Consider the following 16889-nt stretch of genomic DNA (forward strand, 5'->3'; position numbering starts at 1 on the left):
TCAACTTTTCCTTCATCCCCTTTCTTGTCTCTGTGGAGCACATCTGAGGAAAAATTCCCTGATACTGATACACCACGCACAGCTTGACAACAGATCGTCTCAGGCACTGTCTCTCGTTTGACAGCTGCATGACTCCCACCGAGCGTGTTCAGGGTCATACCGAGCTGTTCTGGCACTGCACACTTGTGCTGTTGAAGCGCAGTGCCGTGACATGGTATCTGACACCCTGTACGTTCACCACGCACTCATAGCCCCGCTGGCCTGATTGCGGCTGAGGGAGGTTTCGGGCCTTCAGGGTGATTGGTCGAACCTCACCGGCCGGAATGAGAATTTCCCCAGAGGCAAGGAGCTGAGGACAGTCCTAGAAGAGCAAATAAAAACAAAAACCGTATTAAATATACACACAGATATTCAATAAAATGTAACATCAAAATTACTTTATGTACAGCAAACTTCAGTAAGTTTAATTGAAATCAAAATATATATGAAAACCAATTACCTTGAAAAATTGAATCAATTAAATCTACTTTATTATGTAAGTTATTTTTATTTGGAATGTTTTACTCAAAAAAATCCTTAAAACCAATTACAAATAACTTTTAAATTACATTTATAAATCTTTTGAGTTACTTTCACTAAAATATTATGTACAGTAGTTGGTGGATTTAGTCCAGTACATGGTTATTAAGCACAACTAAATTGAAAGACCTGACAAATAAGGTCTTAAATGCTTACTTTAACTGATAATAGCTAATCATAAAGTAACATTAAGCTTAGAAAGTATTATTATATAATCAAAACTCACTAAATCAAGGATATCTGAGTGTTTATATGATGTACAATGCACCATGTGACCAGCAGATCTGACAAAATTGTTACCCACTATTGAAAAGCAGGCTTACTTATGGTGTTTTATCATCTCCACAATTACCAAGTAGTCAGCCAATAGAATCTAATTCTCGTGTTAAACTGAGCAAAGTCCTACTACTTTGAAATACTTTACTTTTTCCAAGAACTCAGCTTAAAAAAATTCAATTATCAAGGGCATTTGCCCAATAGTTCACACTACTTATTTTAGATGAGTATAAACAACAAGTTAATGGGATCTGAGCTTGGTTCACCTGAATACTTTTAGAATCTACACTGAATGTTGGGTTACTGTGAAATGCTAGGACACCTAAAAAAGCTATCTATCTATCTATCTATCTATCTATCTATCTATCTATCTATCTATCTATCTATCTATCTATCTATCTATCTATCTATCATATGTGTATATAAAACATGTGGTTTCAGCTGTAAACATGCAGAAATACTGCACTGCATTTGCAAAACCTTTTCAACATATTTGTTTGTGTCTCTTTTATAAGCTTCCGCCCCGTTATATAAGCATAGAAACCAATGTAGAACAGGGATTAAAAGGGTGTATGGGGCAAGTGTATCTGCATGAAAATAACTCACTTGGAGCAGGGATTTATCCGATGCAATAAGTAAGGATCTCAGACAAAAGTTTTGTGTTTGTTTGTTTTGTTTGGTTTTTTTGGATGGATTATTCTAAAAACAAAGACATTATGAGTATTTGCTCAAAAAAATCATGTTGGCAGTGTTATCACAAGCTTATAGCATCCCTTTATGAGCTCTCCTGGTCAGAATCACAGCAATAAGCTTTAAATCTGGTTGTTTCTTTGTTTGGAGAATTAATTTTCTCATTTCCTTTATGGTAAACATATCAGCAGATTCATGATATTCCCAAAATTACTGTTTAGATGAAATGGAGTTGTTCTGTGTTTTTATACCTCTGAAGCGTTGACTCTTCCCTCCTGGAAAGAACAGCTGCTTGGGTCATGAGTACAGAGGTTGCGGTATTTACACCAGTGGCAACGAAATGTGCTCTTTACACATGAAAGACACCTGTGCAAAGAAATAACCACGTTACTACATACTGCAAAACAAATACGCAGATCTTTATGAGTCCAACTCATCTTCTGGACCCTTTTCAAAAGCTTGACTCAGAGTAATGATTTTTTTCCCCCTGATGATTTATAATCACAAAGTATAAATGTCATTTTTATTCCGGAGATGATAAAACATGACCATGAGAAAGCAGGCTTATTGGATAAATCTTCTGCAATCAAAGTGAACTTTAAACAGGTTAATCACCGTGCCACACAACTATTAAGTATGAAGGACTTAAAATGTCCTTGTTAGATGTAAGATGACTTTACCTTGTCAATAAACTCTACCATTTCCAATTATTGACAACTCTGCGAAAGATGTGTATAAAACCCCTAGTTGCTATGGAGACTTGATAACCTTCTGTTATTAGAGTTTTTACATGTTTAGGGCTGAATCTTAAGGAGTGACATCATCCACACTGTGAACGGTCTCAAAGGAAGGGGTGACTGACATTTGTTAACATTTTCCCAAACCTATATCTCTACTGGGGTGGAGGGGGTGAAGCATCACGGTTTTTTGTTTGCCGCAAAAACATTCAAAAGCTGCCTGTACTCCTAGAATTAAGATTAAAGTAATCTTCATACTAAACCAACATGAAGAGCTCATCATAAATCAGTATTATCTAAATACTGGTGAAAACATTCAAAGTGATGCTCAGCAAGTAAAAAGGTTTTGACTGCTGTAATGCAATTTTTTAGTATGGATTATCAAAATTGTAAAAGTAATTATTGTCATGCCATATTTCAAATCATAGGGAAATATTAAACAGTGGCTCAGAAGGTTGTGTTAATCCTGTAAACTGTAATTTTAGTTTGAGAAGCACCTTATTGTCCCCGTTGTTGCGTTATTGGGCAAGACATTTTTATCCGCCGACAAGCCTTTTTTAAACCTTTCAGATTATAGTTTTTCTATTTTTTGACAGTGTCATCTGATTATCAATGAAAGTAGTTAACTTTATAGGGCAAGTTAACGTTTTTGGTTTTGCACACGCTTTATAAATTGAGCATTTGGCCAGATAATTTGAATCATAATATAAAAGAAGTTTAAAAAAGCTAAAAAAGTTCTAAGATAAATAAAATTGTTATATATTGTTATATATATATAAATATAGTTGTTCTCAGGTTATATTGTAAGAGCAAAAATGTGTTTGAAATTAATTTCTTATAGAAGCACTTTTGTTATTATTTTGTATATATTGGGGCAAGGTACCATTTCTGATTACAATATTGATCTCCATTTTTTTCCATGTATATCTATATCCATATATCTATCTATATCTATGTACACTTAACAAAAATATAAACACATCACTTTTGGTTAAACCAGATACCAACCATTAAAAACCAAGGCTGCACCTTTCAGAGTGGCATTTTATTGTGGGCAGTTTAAAGCACACCTGTGCACTAATCATGTTGTCTAATCAGCATCTTGATATGGCACACCTGTGCGGTGGGATGGATTATCTCAGGAAAGCATGTATATATATTTTTTTCTTTTTTTTTCTTTTTATAGATAGAAAGACAGACAGATATATACTTTTAAAGATTAAAAAGTAACAAGGTTTCCTTCCTCCCTTCCTTCAATAATAATTTAAATGTAGGCCTGAAATTTAGATTTTTGATTTCCCTGAGTGCCGTATAAAGGGTTAAAATGATACGTCCTTGGCTCTGATTTAATTGGTTCTGAGAAAGGGTCGATAATGGATTATTGTTGCTAAACAACATCAACCAACTTGATTAAACAAGACATTGATGTGATTTGAAGAAGTCCATAAGATAATGTCTGTTTCCTGGAGTCAAATAATCATGTAATCCTTGATCTTATATCTGTTTCTTGTATTCAAAATATTTAATGGTATGAAACTTTTAGAAAGACATAAACCACCTGAAGGCTTCTAATTCTGCAGCTCATACTGACAAATAAATACTGATAAATGTAGAGCAACATAATTACATTTTGACAATAATTAGCGGCCCTAGGCTAGGATGGACATTAAAAGTGCTATACAAGAAAAAGATAATATTGGGTGAGAGGTGGGAGGGGCTGTGCAGCTCTACTGTAGAGCTGGACTGGCAGGGAGCAGCAAACACTGGTTAATTAATTATGGAGGCTGATGTGATGCTGAGGTGAAGGTAGGAGAGAGGGAGATGGGAAAGGAGGTGCAGGGTTAGGAGCATGTTTGGTGTAAAATATTAATCACTCGAGTATACGGGGTCACCCTGCAGCTAATGGAGGCCATATTGGTGAGGAGCAGATGTGATGAGCATACAACTGTTTTCCTCTAATGACTTATGGGTATGTTGTGGTGTTTATATTTTAGATAAAGTAAACAGAACATATGTAAATTAAAGTGAACTAAATTCAAAAAGCTCTTTCTATCAGTGACTCCTGTTTACTCTGGTTTTACGCTGTGGTGCCGTCAGCATAGTGTGGCAGAGAGGTAAGGTGGACAATTGAAGTAACGTGATTTGGACTCATGACAGTTTGAAATCTGTTGTGTTTCTTAGAAAAACCTAGAAGGTTACGTTCTTTTAAGAGTGACACATACAACTAATTAACGTTCATCCTAATAAGATCCGCTGTTGTTCTTGCATGTAATTGTTATGCACAATGCAAGCCTCTTGTCACAGTTTACTGTTGTGATTAATACAGTTGACATTTGCAAAATTGCTCGTAGTCAAAACAGCTTCCCCGGCCGAGTTAGAGAGCTTATATTGGCTGGCATTTAAATAAAGTGCTCTTTAATTTACACGGTTTTACCTGCCCTCCAGGCACTAGAGAAGGACAAAAAAAATAAGGTCTTATGATTTTCTGAGGCAAGTTCCCTTGAGACAAAGTCAGGTCAGAGGGGGTTTGTGAGTCTAATGCTTGTCCATTTAGCAGCCTTTGAAGCAATTTCTAAAAGCCAGTATAATGTTATTAAAATCTTGCATCGATTGTTAAATAATGAAGCCTAAAATTATTTTCTCAAACAACTCAATCAAATTAAGCTAGGAGAAGATTTTAGTATTGATCAGATAGCATCAGGATTGCATACTATGAGCTCATTGTTACTAGAAAATACTGATAAAGCTGGACTTTTGGTTTTCTGTCAGTTTCAAAGCTGGTGATTTAAATGGTGATTTTTCAGTACACATGAAGTTAAACGTGGTTTTTTTAACAAAGGGAAAATTATTTATTTTTTCCATTTTGGGATAAAATTACATGCCTATATCACTATATTTCTTTATTGTTTTTTTTTTTAAACATAAAAATGGAAAAGTACACGCTTTTTAGGGTTGGAAATATTAAAAGTACTTTGGTTGAAATATCCTTCGATTTTAAATATTTCATTTAAGAAAAACATAAAGAGAGAGGCCACTGAAGAGCTGACTGGAGTTTAACTTTTTTTTTTAATGATAAATGAGAAGAAGGTTCACAAACACAGATCAATAATTTTTAATTATGGCTCAAAATAAACACTGATTAATTTATTTATTCTATGTTTTAAATAAGACAGTACAGACATTTGGGAATATAGAAAGGTTTTTCATTTCAAACTGTTTTTCATTTAAAAGTAGATTTGAAAGTACGTTTCATTGTGTTCAGTGAAAAGATTTTAGGTCGTATACACCATAGATTGGACCTTCTCTCTAAACTCTGCAAGATTGGAAAACATGTTCAAGAAAGAAGCAGTTTTAAAAACATGCCTTGTCTCCATTGTTATGTATATAGGAAAATCTGAATCTTCCTATACGAGGAAACTCTGGTGCAAGAAATTTTACTTGGAGCAAACCACATTTTAATGCAATTTATTACCCAGTACTAGTTAGAAATTACTTTTAACATTTCTTCTGTTGTTCTGTTCATGGGGAGGAGGTTTTAACTAAAAACTGATGGTTGTTTGTGCACAGGATCTAAGATAATCCAGTGATTTACTTGAATTTAGCATTGGGAAATCAGCTGTGAGCAGAAGGGCTCTGCAGTACCGAAGAACACGCATCCTTGAAATGGGTCATGGGATTGGTTTTATACTACTTAAAAGGAAAAAAGGAAATTCAAGGGGAAAAAAATGTGTATAAATGTTTGTACTGTTTTAAATCAAACTTGCTATCTGTATTTAAATCTGTAAGCAGTAAGCCCACAAACTGCCACTTAAAGCAAATTCAAAATAAACTGGCCATGACAAATGCTTCATGTTGATTTAAATGGAACCTGACAGATAAATTGAACTCCCAGGTTATCTAACAGCACAATCTTAAGTGGGGTTGGAAGCATCAGTACATCATTGCCCTAAATTAAGTTGCTTTCCTCCATCTATCGAACAAATCAAAAGTGGGGGAGGAAGAGAGAGGGGGGAAGGGACGGGGCGTGTGTCTGCCTGGACTTACATTTGATGCGTGCTGCAGTTGTAGAACTTCACCTCCGTGCTGGCGACCATTTGACCCGTCTCGTTGGAATTCAGACGAAGCTCCACACCAGCCCAGTCTGAAAAAGAGGTTAAAAAAAAGCCCAGTTTGTTGAAAAAGAAGGAAAAACTGAAAAAAAAAAAATAAATATGAGTTAGAGAGCCAAAACATAAAGTGATGAAAAGAATTTTGAATGAGGAGAAATTTGTAAATTTTTCATGATTTTAGAGCAAAAAAACAATGTGATCTGTTGGCTCCTGAAAGGATCCTGGTATAAAGCTGCTGTCAAACCTTCAATCAAAAACAAGGATTTCTTTAAATGGGTGAAGGGAAATCCAGTCAACCTTTTCCTCACCTGAATTACTATATATTAAAAAGGAAACAAAATAGAAAACAACATCTATTTACGTTGAATGTGCCAATATGACATTTAAAACCTCTAAAATTCATCTAAATCCTCTTTGTACAACTTTGCAAAAACTCAACTTTGCTTCATTTAGCTAATTTTTATTGTAAGCCTATGTGACTCTCTAAACGTTGTATGATATAATTTATTTTCCTTTATGTTTCACTATAGAGTTTTTTTTCACAAGTTTTCTAAAGAATTCTTCTAAAAAAATCCCTGCAGAGGAACAATATCTCAAATTCATGCAATTAAGAAAAAGGGAAGTAAAACCAAACAAAAACAGGATGTGAGAGATTAATCCTTGATGTTCTTGAATATTTTCACCCATCATTTCTTTAGAAATCTCATTGCTGGTGAGAAATAAAATTCCATGCCTGGCAGGCTGTTATAGTTGGTATTTGTATATAGATTGAAAGTATTGATTGGTTTATTTGTTTTTTTCTCAAATTCTGCTATCAGCAAAGTGCCTTAAGATCTAATTGAAAATTATTGGCTTAGTTTTGATTTGTAGACAGCAGAACAGAACATCTCTTGGGTTTTGGAGAACTCTATGCATTAACGATTTGTTGATCTGATTTAAGCAGTAGGAGTGAATAAAGTTTGTAGATGGTTAAGTAGGATCTGAAAATGACTTTAGAAATTATTTATTCAACTTCTTTGAAGTTATGTATGAATAAATGAGAGGTGGTATAAATGAACAGCATAAAATATCTAAATGTTAATTTAGGGTGACACCTAAGAACATTAGATCTAAAATAATATCTACTTTTACTAATATTGTAAACTATGAATTTCTCACTATAATGAAAAAAATTTTCTATTTACTTTTTAATTTATTTTTTTTCTTACAACACGAATTTACATTTATTATATGGCATTAGGAGTGGAAAATTTTATATTTTCAACATAAAATTTATGTAAAATCTTCATGTTTTATTTACAAAAATATGACTTAGTGTTGTCCTGAACTGATGAGAAATACAAATTTTCTTCCCAAACTTTTATAATTCAGATTGTAGCTTTCAAATAATCTGTATTTATAAACTATATGCATCAGCTAATTCTGTTATTTTAGGATTCATTTATTTTCACAATATGACCTAAAGGGTGAAGTCATAGGTCAGAGTAAAGCTAATGGATTAAACAAAGTATGCATATTACCAGACACAACAATAATACATCATGCATCCGGATAAAATAGGGTGTTAATTAGCATTCAGCAGCTTTACTAAAAACTGTGGAGGTTTTATCTTCACCACTGGCTCATCTGTAGCACCTGGATGTGGTCCCTTTAGCTGCTTATCATACATTGTGCCTTTGTTGCTTCGCTGCCAGTGTTGTTTTTTGCAGCCATCTTAGATTTAGTCTTAGTCTTCAGGACGAAAACTATTATTAGTCTTAGTCACATTTTAGTGATTACGATATGTGACAGTTTTTGTTGGTTTTTGTTGGTTTTAGGCAGAATTTTGATTTATAGAATTCAAATAAACTTTTTTTTTATGAATTAATGCTCTACTTTAAAAAAAAAAAAAGTATCTCACAAAAGCTGTGAAAATAGTGGATCTAGTTCAACGCATCATATTGGTCAATATAGCAGACAGACAAGCTACTAAAATGTACAATAAAAGAATGGTTTTAGACATAAAATGTTTCCATCCAAAAAACAATACTTCCTGATCTACTATGAATTATGCATTACAAAAAGATCAATGAAATCTTCATTGCTCAAAAAAAAGCTAAGAACAAAAACTACTTTGGCTATTTTGGCTTTATTTCTGAGAATTTGCCCCTTAGTTACTGCTCCTCAGGGGTCAAAGTAGATTTAAATTCACAGGGTTCTCATATAAAAAAAATACAGCGAGAACCTTCATAATCACCTTTTAATGCCATGGCTATCCAGACCTAAATTGAATGATTATGCTAACTAAAATGTTGACATGTTTAAATGAAACAGAGAAAAATGTTTTCATGACAATACAAGGAAACATTTACATCATATTTAAATACATAGACATGAGAACAATGAGAGAAAAATATTCAAAGATCTACGTACCTTTTCACCTGGCTCTTTATCTAAAAATAAACAGTATGCAATAAAATATTTTCTTTGGATATAGTTTAGGGATTCCTTTGGGTAGAAATTAAAGAATGTTTTGTACCACCTCTTCTGATTTGGATGAAATAAAATATTGATAGTAAAGGGATTTTTTAAGCTTGGCAGAGGATGATCAGCCACATAGTTTATTAAGAAGCGAGAGCAGGAAGAGCCATACGAGTGGAGCATGGGCTCTACGAGTGCATAGTTGCATTTCTGCAGAAGCACAGATGAAAGATTCGACCAGTTTGTCCATTCGGGTTATTTTCTCAGACTCTGCCGCTCCTTCCATGATCCATTTGTATACATGCAGAATGTGTAGTGCTGCACTCATGGTGGGCAGCAGGATCAAACAAGATCCAGCAGCACAGCTGACCGTGCCTAGCAGATTACAGCACAATGATGCAGTTTAAACATCTGCATCTGACCAACGTATGACCCGCTAATTTTTATTTAGTCTCGTCGACGAAAACTCAAAACTACGACTATTCATGTTTTAGTCATAAAAAGATCCATGTTTAGCTTGTCAGTTTTTCATTATCAACATTAAAAAAGAAGTGTCATCAAAATTATGTTGTCATCTTCATCGTTGAAAAAACAACACTGTTTGCTTCACAACAGAAAACCCAAACAGCATTGGCAATGGGGTAGAGCGCACATCTCATATCCAGACACTCTAGTTCTTTAATGCTCTGTTCAGAGTTTGAGTCCTAACCTAGACACCTTTTGCTGTATGTCTTCCCCCTCTCTCGCAACCACATTTTGTCATATATCAAAAATATATATCAAAAGATTTGTGAGTACCACAAAAAAACATACAAACATTAAACTGTTTTTATCATAAGCTAATAAAGTAGAATCTAACAACTTTGGCCTTTGGTAGAATTCAATGTATCTCATAAATCGGCTCTTATCTCGGCAAAACAGATGCCTTTTCTATCATGTTTGCCTTAAAAGCGTAGCTGAGACGCAACTAACAAATTACTGTAGACAAACTACAGGGGTGTGTTGTGTACTCACGTGTGCAGATGCTAACTTACACTAATTCCGATCTCCAGGAATCTCCACACTATCTACAAACTTCCCTCCTACTGCCTAAATCAGACCAACACATCATTAATGCATACAGACTCCAGACCAAAGAGATGTACTCCTGTGATGTCTACAAATCAAAACTAAGCCAACAATTTTCAAGTAGATCTTAAGGCAATTTGATGCTAGCAGAATAGATAAAAAAAAATTTAAAAATCAATAATTTCAATCTATATACTGGCCATCATAAATTGTGTTAAAAAGTTCATTAAAATAAAATAGTTTCATAAAAATATATGTGTAATCAAAATGGTTTATGTCAACAGCTGATAAATAGTGGCATCCATTGGATCAACTATTCAGGCCACACACAGTTTCTAGATCTATTATCTGATCTCACCTCGTCCCTCCGGTATCTGGGGAACTTCCTTTGCGGCTGGGGAGAGACACATGACTCTATTCCCATTTACGTGGCCCTCTGCTTGGGCCTGCTGGCCAAATGAACAGGTGATTCCCGCAGAAAGATCTGGAACATTATTCACCTCCAGCAAGAGCTAGAAAAAATATGCAGAGTCTGATTTAATGATGGCAACAAATTGTACAACTAGAAAAGATAACACAAAATCAACATTAATGATTAATGAATATAAGATTCAAACTTTATATAATGTACGTTATAAACGCTTCAAAAGACCTTAGATAAAAGCCATTTTAAAAAGCTGACTCCTTTCCATATATTTTTATTCTCAGCTGTGTGCTAAATGAAAAAAATCTGCTTCTTGCCTGATCTCTAAGTTTCCAATGCATTAAATTCGGGCCTCATACACCAATACAGCTAAACCAAAACAAATCCAATAGATGCCCCACAGGGAGAAGCTACCTCCTGTTGCACTTCACTTCTCACAAAGCTAATATCTGTTGGGTCTAGACTTAAATGTACAAAAGGCTCCACAAGGCTACTCAAGGTGATTGCTTACAAACAATAGCATTTTGAGGGAAGTGACTGGGCAGCGATTGGTTGGAATGATAAGTAGACTTACTGGGACACTGTGTGCTGATACAGCGATACTGTCCGGGTGAGCAATAACCTTCACACAGCGGTCAATGTCAGTTGCGAAGCGATAGCTTTCTTCTGCCCTCAGACACCGATCTTTCCTTGAACACCTGTGGGGGGGGAAATATATGATTTAAATATATCTGAGTCTAAAAAAGCAATGCTTGTGTGATTCGTTTTTTTTCTCTGTAAAACTCAGCACTGTTTGTGTAAAACGCATAACTGAAAATAAGTGCTGACCAATGCAGGGCTACAGCTATCCTAATGATAGAGCCACAACTGTTTGTTATTTATCTCCACTGTTCAGGTGGACATTAATATGTAAAGAGGATCAGATTTCACACAAGTTATTTTTTTTACGCTGACATAAGCATTTGAGTTTCATTAAAGCAGCTTTAAAGTACTGGTAGATGTCATATATCCGCCTCCTCCCACATTCAAAAGGCATACAAATGCATGCATGTTTTTTTTAACTGGCCACTATAAATTGTCTTTAAAGGATAAGGAAAGAGACTCATTAGTGACACAAATGGCGCTGCGGGTAACTGCAGCCACCAGTGATGTTGCACTATTTCTTACGTAACTGTTCGCTACAATACCACAGATCATATTTTGTAGCAGCAACAAGCACCATGCCAAGCAAGTTTTCTACTACCGCTGAAACAATTGATCAGAGCTGTAGGGTGCGAATGCAGCATCAATTGATGTCACATCTGTAAGACTGCACTGGAAGTTTGGCCCCTTAACTGCAGCTGTTATGCAGCACACAGACTATTTAAGGCAATGGAGAGACAATGCAGGTGGGCTCATTAGTTGTTGTTTTAATGCTTCATCATCCATTAGCATAAAAAACTGGACAGGCATCTGTATTCTTTTAAAATTCCACAAGTTTATTTTGTGTTGCCCCATGATAGTCGGTCCGGTGTCTCCGTGTTGGCCTTTTAATAGACACATCGGCGTCGCCAGACCCCATTTACTGGGGCACGTGCCCCAGTATAAATGAGCTGTGCCCCAGTATAAATCTCATGAATATTTGCAATAGTGATACATTTCTTTTATGCATCAATTTAGATAATTCCAACAGGAGAAGAAGTATATTTCTACTCAAATGCGTAGCAAGTGTGTTGTTAACTCCAAATTGAGGATGTATTAGCGCCCCCACGTCAGCGCATGTCACTGCATGAACTGCAGGTAAACTAACGCGCTGCTCTCAACTGAGTTGGATGGGACACTGTGCGGCCGCGACGCATTTTTCTTTTAAATTGACAGGTAAGAAACGTTGTTCTGGTAACGTTTCTTACCTGTCAATTTTATTATTTTCCCAGTGAAACCACATGATTTATAGGCTACTAACTGAAAATTACTGCATTGGTTTGTAGATGAATATCAGGAAATTCCTCACATGAAGCAGAGACAGGGAAGCAGTAAAACAAGATGAGAGAGAGGGAGGTAAGGTCCCGTGATGAATCAGTGATTTAAGCTGACTAGTTACATTAGGAATGTTATAAGCAATATGATAGATATTTACATAATTATAAATTTACGTTTTTTAATGTTTGCTGTAGAGAATGAGAATGAAGGTGCTGGAGTAGGAAAGGGAGGAGGAGGCGAGACTGACAGGCAAGAGACAGGTGAGAGACAGGAGAGACAGGACCATGAAGGTGATGAGGGAGCAACAACCAGCTTCCACAAACAAGAAGGGGACATTAGTGAATTAGGGGGAAAGCATGATGGTCCTAAACAAGTGAAGTTGTCCCACTATCCCCAGGACAAATTTGGAGTAAAAAAAACTTTCATTTAATTCAAAATGGTTTGAAAGCTTTTTATGGTTGAAAAAGACAGCCTTGTCATCAAGGATATGCAGTGTGTTTTCAACTTGCTTGATAACACCATGTTCCCCACACTAACGCAGGTCATCCAGATCTCCCTCACAATCCCAGTCTACAGCTGGAGTTGTGAAAGGTCATTCAGTGTGTTGAGAAAGCTCCACACTTGGCTGAGGTGCACAATGGGACAAGACAGGCTCCATCATCTTGCTATTTTATCAGTTGAAAAGGAAGAACTTTCTAAGCTGAGTCACAGTCTAGTGATTGACCGCTTTGCAAAAATGATAAATAGGAGGTACACTTTAATGCTTATAAAATAAAATAAAAACTTAGTTCATGTTGAGTTAAACTTTCCCCTGAAATAAAACTCTGAAACCTAGAAATTAATGATTACTTCAGAATGTGTATAAGGAAATTTTAGATTTTTAAAGTTGGTGATGTCTTATTTTTTATAGCTGCAATGTTGAAAATGTTCAACATCGCAGCTATAACATTGTTTTAACAAAGAGTATATTTGTTAAAACAAATATACTCTTACACTCATTAATATCTCAACTAGTATTTTTGGTAGGAATATATCAGGGTGGGGCAGTGTGCTTGTCTGTATTTGTGTATGGAAGGATGGGCATATGCGGTAGGGGGCCAGTGCCCCAGTAAAGCTTTGTGCCTAGCAACGCCCCTGAATAGACATGTGACCTCTCCTGGTTGTAAATCATCTCAACAACTCATTGATTGACCACTGCTGACAACCAAAAGTGCTCCCATGTTAAAAATGCATGGGAAATATGTGTTAGGCCAGTATTTAATAAGTCCATCCATCCATCCACTCCCTGCAGTAGACAAGCTCCCAGTCCATCTCAGACCCTATGTTGGAAATGCCCTTTTCTTATTTCATAAACTGGATTGTGCAAAAGTCTCTGAGTAAATTCAAGTTTGTTCCCAGTGCAAATGGGAGTCAACAGGGGCTGCATCTTGTCTCTTATCTTGTTTTTATTCTTCTTGGAAAGTATTGCAAGGAGTGTAGAAAGGAGGATAATTAGTTTGGGAACCTCAAGATTTTATCTTCACATCCTACAGATGATATGTATCCTTTGGAGCTCTTCTCTTCAAATGATGACCTTCAACATGAACTGTAGCAGTTTAGGGCCAAATGAGAAGCCGCCAAGATGTGAGTCAGTTTCTAGTCTTAAGCCAATGTCCTCTTTTGGGAAAAGGTGGGTTTTTCCGTGTGAATAACTTTGCTTTCCACCACTGTTTGTCTCCCACTCCATTCTACCGTTTCTCTTGAGACCAAGATTAAATTCCCTTATATCCCTTATAAGGATGAAAAAGTTGATCTAGTGTTTTTATTAATAACGGTATGATTGTAAAATAAGTTTATGTTCTCATTTATTCCACTTTTTAGGTGATGGATCAATCAATCAGCTCTCTCAGTTCCCCGATTCTCGTTGCTTAAAAGTCACTCTAAAAGGAATAGTACACCCAAAACATGATTAGCCTTCATTTTCTACTCACCCCCATGCTGAACAACACTCTGGAGTACTTTTTTGATATCTCAAATGCATCTGGAGATCTGGGAGGCTTCTTGCTGTCTGCTGACATTCAAATAATGGAGGTCTATGGTGCCCGAGGCAGAAAGGTCCATAAAAGTCCACAAAAAACGTGTCAATATTCCTCCATACTGCTCGTCCAATGTATTTCAAGTGTCCTGAGGTAGGTAGCGTCCATAATTTACTCGAAACAAAGTCATTTAGAATGTTTTTAGAGCATAAACAGTAGTGTATAGGATTTCCTCAAAGCGCGCGCCTGCGAGTTCACGAGTCTACGGAAACCGCGGCAGACCAAACCAGATGAAAGTGCGCATTCAGCTCGGCAAAGAACTCATGCTCTTCCTCAACACTGAAGTCCTCAGACATTTTTCTTTCGTTGTTTCTTTCTTTGCACAGGTAAACGGTACATTTCTTCTTCTACGCTTGCATTATTGGCAGAGCAGACGCTGAATGCGCACTTTCCTCTGGTTTGGTCTGCCGCAGTTTCCGTAGGCTAGAGAACTTGCAGGCGTGCGCTTTTAGGAAATCCTATACACTACTGTTTATGCTCTAAAAACATTCTAAATGACTTTGTTTCGAGTAAATTATGGACGCTACCAACTCAGGACACTTGGAATACATTGGACGAGCAGTATGGAGGAATATTGACACGTTTTTTGTGGACTTTTATGGACCGTTCTGCCTCAGACGCCATAGACCTCCATTATTTGAATGTCAGCAGACAGCAAGAAGCCTCCCAGATCTCCAGATGCATTTGAGATATCAAAAAAGTACTCCAGAGTGTTGTTCAGCATGGGGGTGAGTAGAAAATGAAGGCTAATCATGTTTTGGGTGTACTATTCCTTTAAGCAGTCACTCAGGGTTTCCCTACTTTTTATCTCCACAAACTGATTGCATAAGAAACACATTGGACAGTAGCATTACATAAACCAGTATCACAAAGCCAGTTATTTTTTTAATTTGACCGTCTCAAAAAAGTATGTTAAACAGGCTTTAATTTTTGCTTGTCTCAGAGTTAAATACAAAGCAATTGGCTTAAATCCTAAATCCTAAAACACAATTAAAAGTAATGAGTTAAAGGATGGGCAGCATAGCAGGACATCGCAGGGATTTTTATAAGAGAAGAAAGCCCCATTGAACATACACTTAAACTATAAGTGGATACTGAAAATGTCAGGCAGTTTGTCCAGGCTTGCAAAGGGGGATTAGCTTTGGAGATACTTTTTGTTTCACCAATACTAATCTATTTGAAACTGGTTCATCTTTCAAACAGCTTTTTGATAGAAAATATTGAATGTCAGACATAAGCTGTAAAGCTGAGCTGGTATAGTAAACTAAGGGAGTTATTTAGATGTAAACTATCATGTCTTTCTCTGAAGGCATAGTAAAAGGTGGCAGTAGTAAGACAGACTCATATGCAGCTGAGAGGTGGCACCTCCTGAGAGAAAGCTGAGTCTTGTGCTGTAATTATGGCTCGCTTTAAAGATGGATTAGAAATACAGAGGCAGCTGTTGATGCTCTGCTCCTTGAAGCACACAAGCCCAGATCACCTTCTGACCGCTCATCAACAAAAGTGTCAAAGAAAATAGGCACCTTTCATCTCTGCCCCTCTTTCATTGCCTTTTATTTTGTTTCTTTTATTCACTGTGGGTTTTTTCATTTCTTTTTGTCTGATCAAACCATTTGTTCCTTTTCTTCCCCTTCAGGCTTTTTACATGTGCACAAACAACCCTTACCCACTCTGTTAGAAAGGTGCTTTGGTGCAAATCACCACGGGTGGGAAAGTGAGATGCTGAAAGCAGTCAACATGACACTGTGAGTGTCATTCAGAGAGCTGAAAAAGACTCCAATCTGAATTTAATAGGGCAGAAAAACAATGTAGTTTTGCTCTGCAGTGTGGGAGATTGTTTTGAAACTGGAGGGAACAGCAGCCTGTTCACTTGCTGATGACTTTAAATCAAATAAATAATGTAATGAGATTTACAGACAGGAGTAGTTTTAGGGGGAAAAAACCTATATTATGTAGAGTATTTTGGATCTTAAAACATTTTTTTTCTATTCTCTAAGTTTGATAACATTGAGGGCTTTAATTTAAATAATGCTGATCATCATCAAGATATTGCTAGCTTGAATGCAAACGAAACGATGAGACAAGAATAAATCCCTGACTGAATTTAGCTTCAAACACAGCGGCTGCTGCAGAAATGCACACTTTTAATCTTCTGAATCCCCTTTGCTCCATATCGAACTGTTATGCAAGCTAACCTGGGGTCAGATAATTAAGATGGAGGAGATAAAGCTTGCTCCGTCAGGTCCAAAGTCCAAAATGCTCTATGGGTAAGTAAAAAGTGCAGCTGCTGCGCTGGCTGTGACTGCAAGGCTAATCCCTCTTTCCTCCATTAACACCCGTTGTCCTTTCGTTTGGCAGACAATGAAATCTGGAGATCATGCAGCTTCTGTTTTCCTAAATGCCGCACTTTATCATGGATCACAAAGTCCAGAAACCACTTCCCTCATTTTCCAGATGTTAATGGGGAGCTCCAGAGACTATAATAGGAGTGCTATATCAAACTGCACAAATC

At 36.5% G+C, this 16889-nt stretch overlaps 1 protein-coding gene across 1 annotated transcript in view; it reads right to left on the reverse strand.

Annotated features, from left to right (window-relative positions):
* Window positions 1-16889, reverse strand: part of LOC119787385 (plexin-A2-like) — a 132937-nt gene that overhangs the window by 54705 nt on the left and 61343 nt on the right. The window contains exons 6-10 of the mRNA XM_038291222.1: window positions 10918-11041; window positions 10278-10431; window positions 6327-6423; window positions 1797-1911; window positions 161-361 (exon numbers count right to left, since the gene is read on the reverse strand). Of these exons, the coding sequence (XP_038147150.1) occupies window positions 161-361; window positions 1797-1911; window positions 6327-6423; window positions 10278-10431; window positions 10918-11041 (691 nt within the window). The remainder of the gene's footprint in view (window positions 1-160; window positions 362-1796; window positions 1912-6326; window positions 6424-10277; window positions 10432-10917; window positions 11042-16889) is intronic.

This window comes from Cyprinodon tularosa, unplaced genomic scaffold (genome assembly GCF_016077235.1).
Source record: "Cyprinodon tularosa strain WSP-4 unplaced genomic scaffold, ASM1607723v1 ctg297, whole genome shotgun sequence".
Taxonomy (NCBI): Eukaryota; Metazoa; Chordata; class Actinopteri; order Cyprinodontiformes; family Cyprinodontidae; genus Cyprinodon; species Cyprinodon tularosa.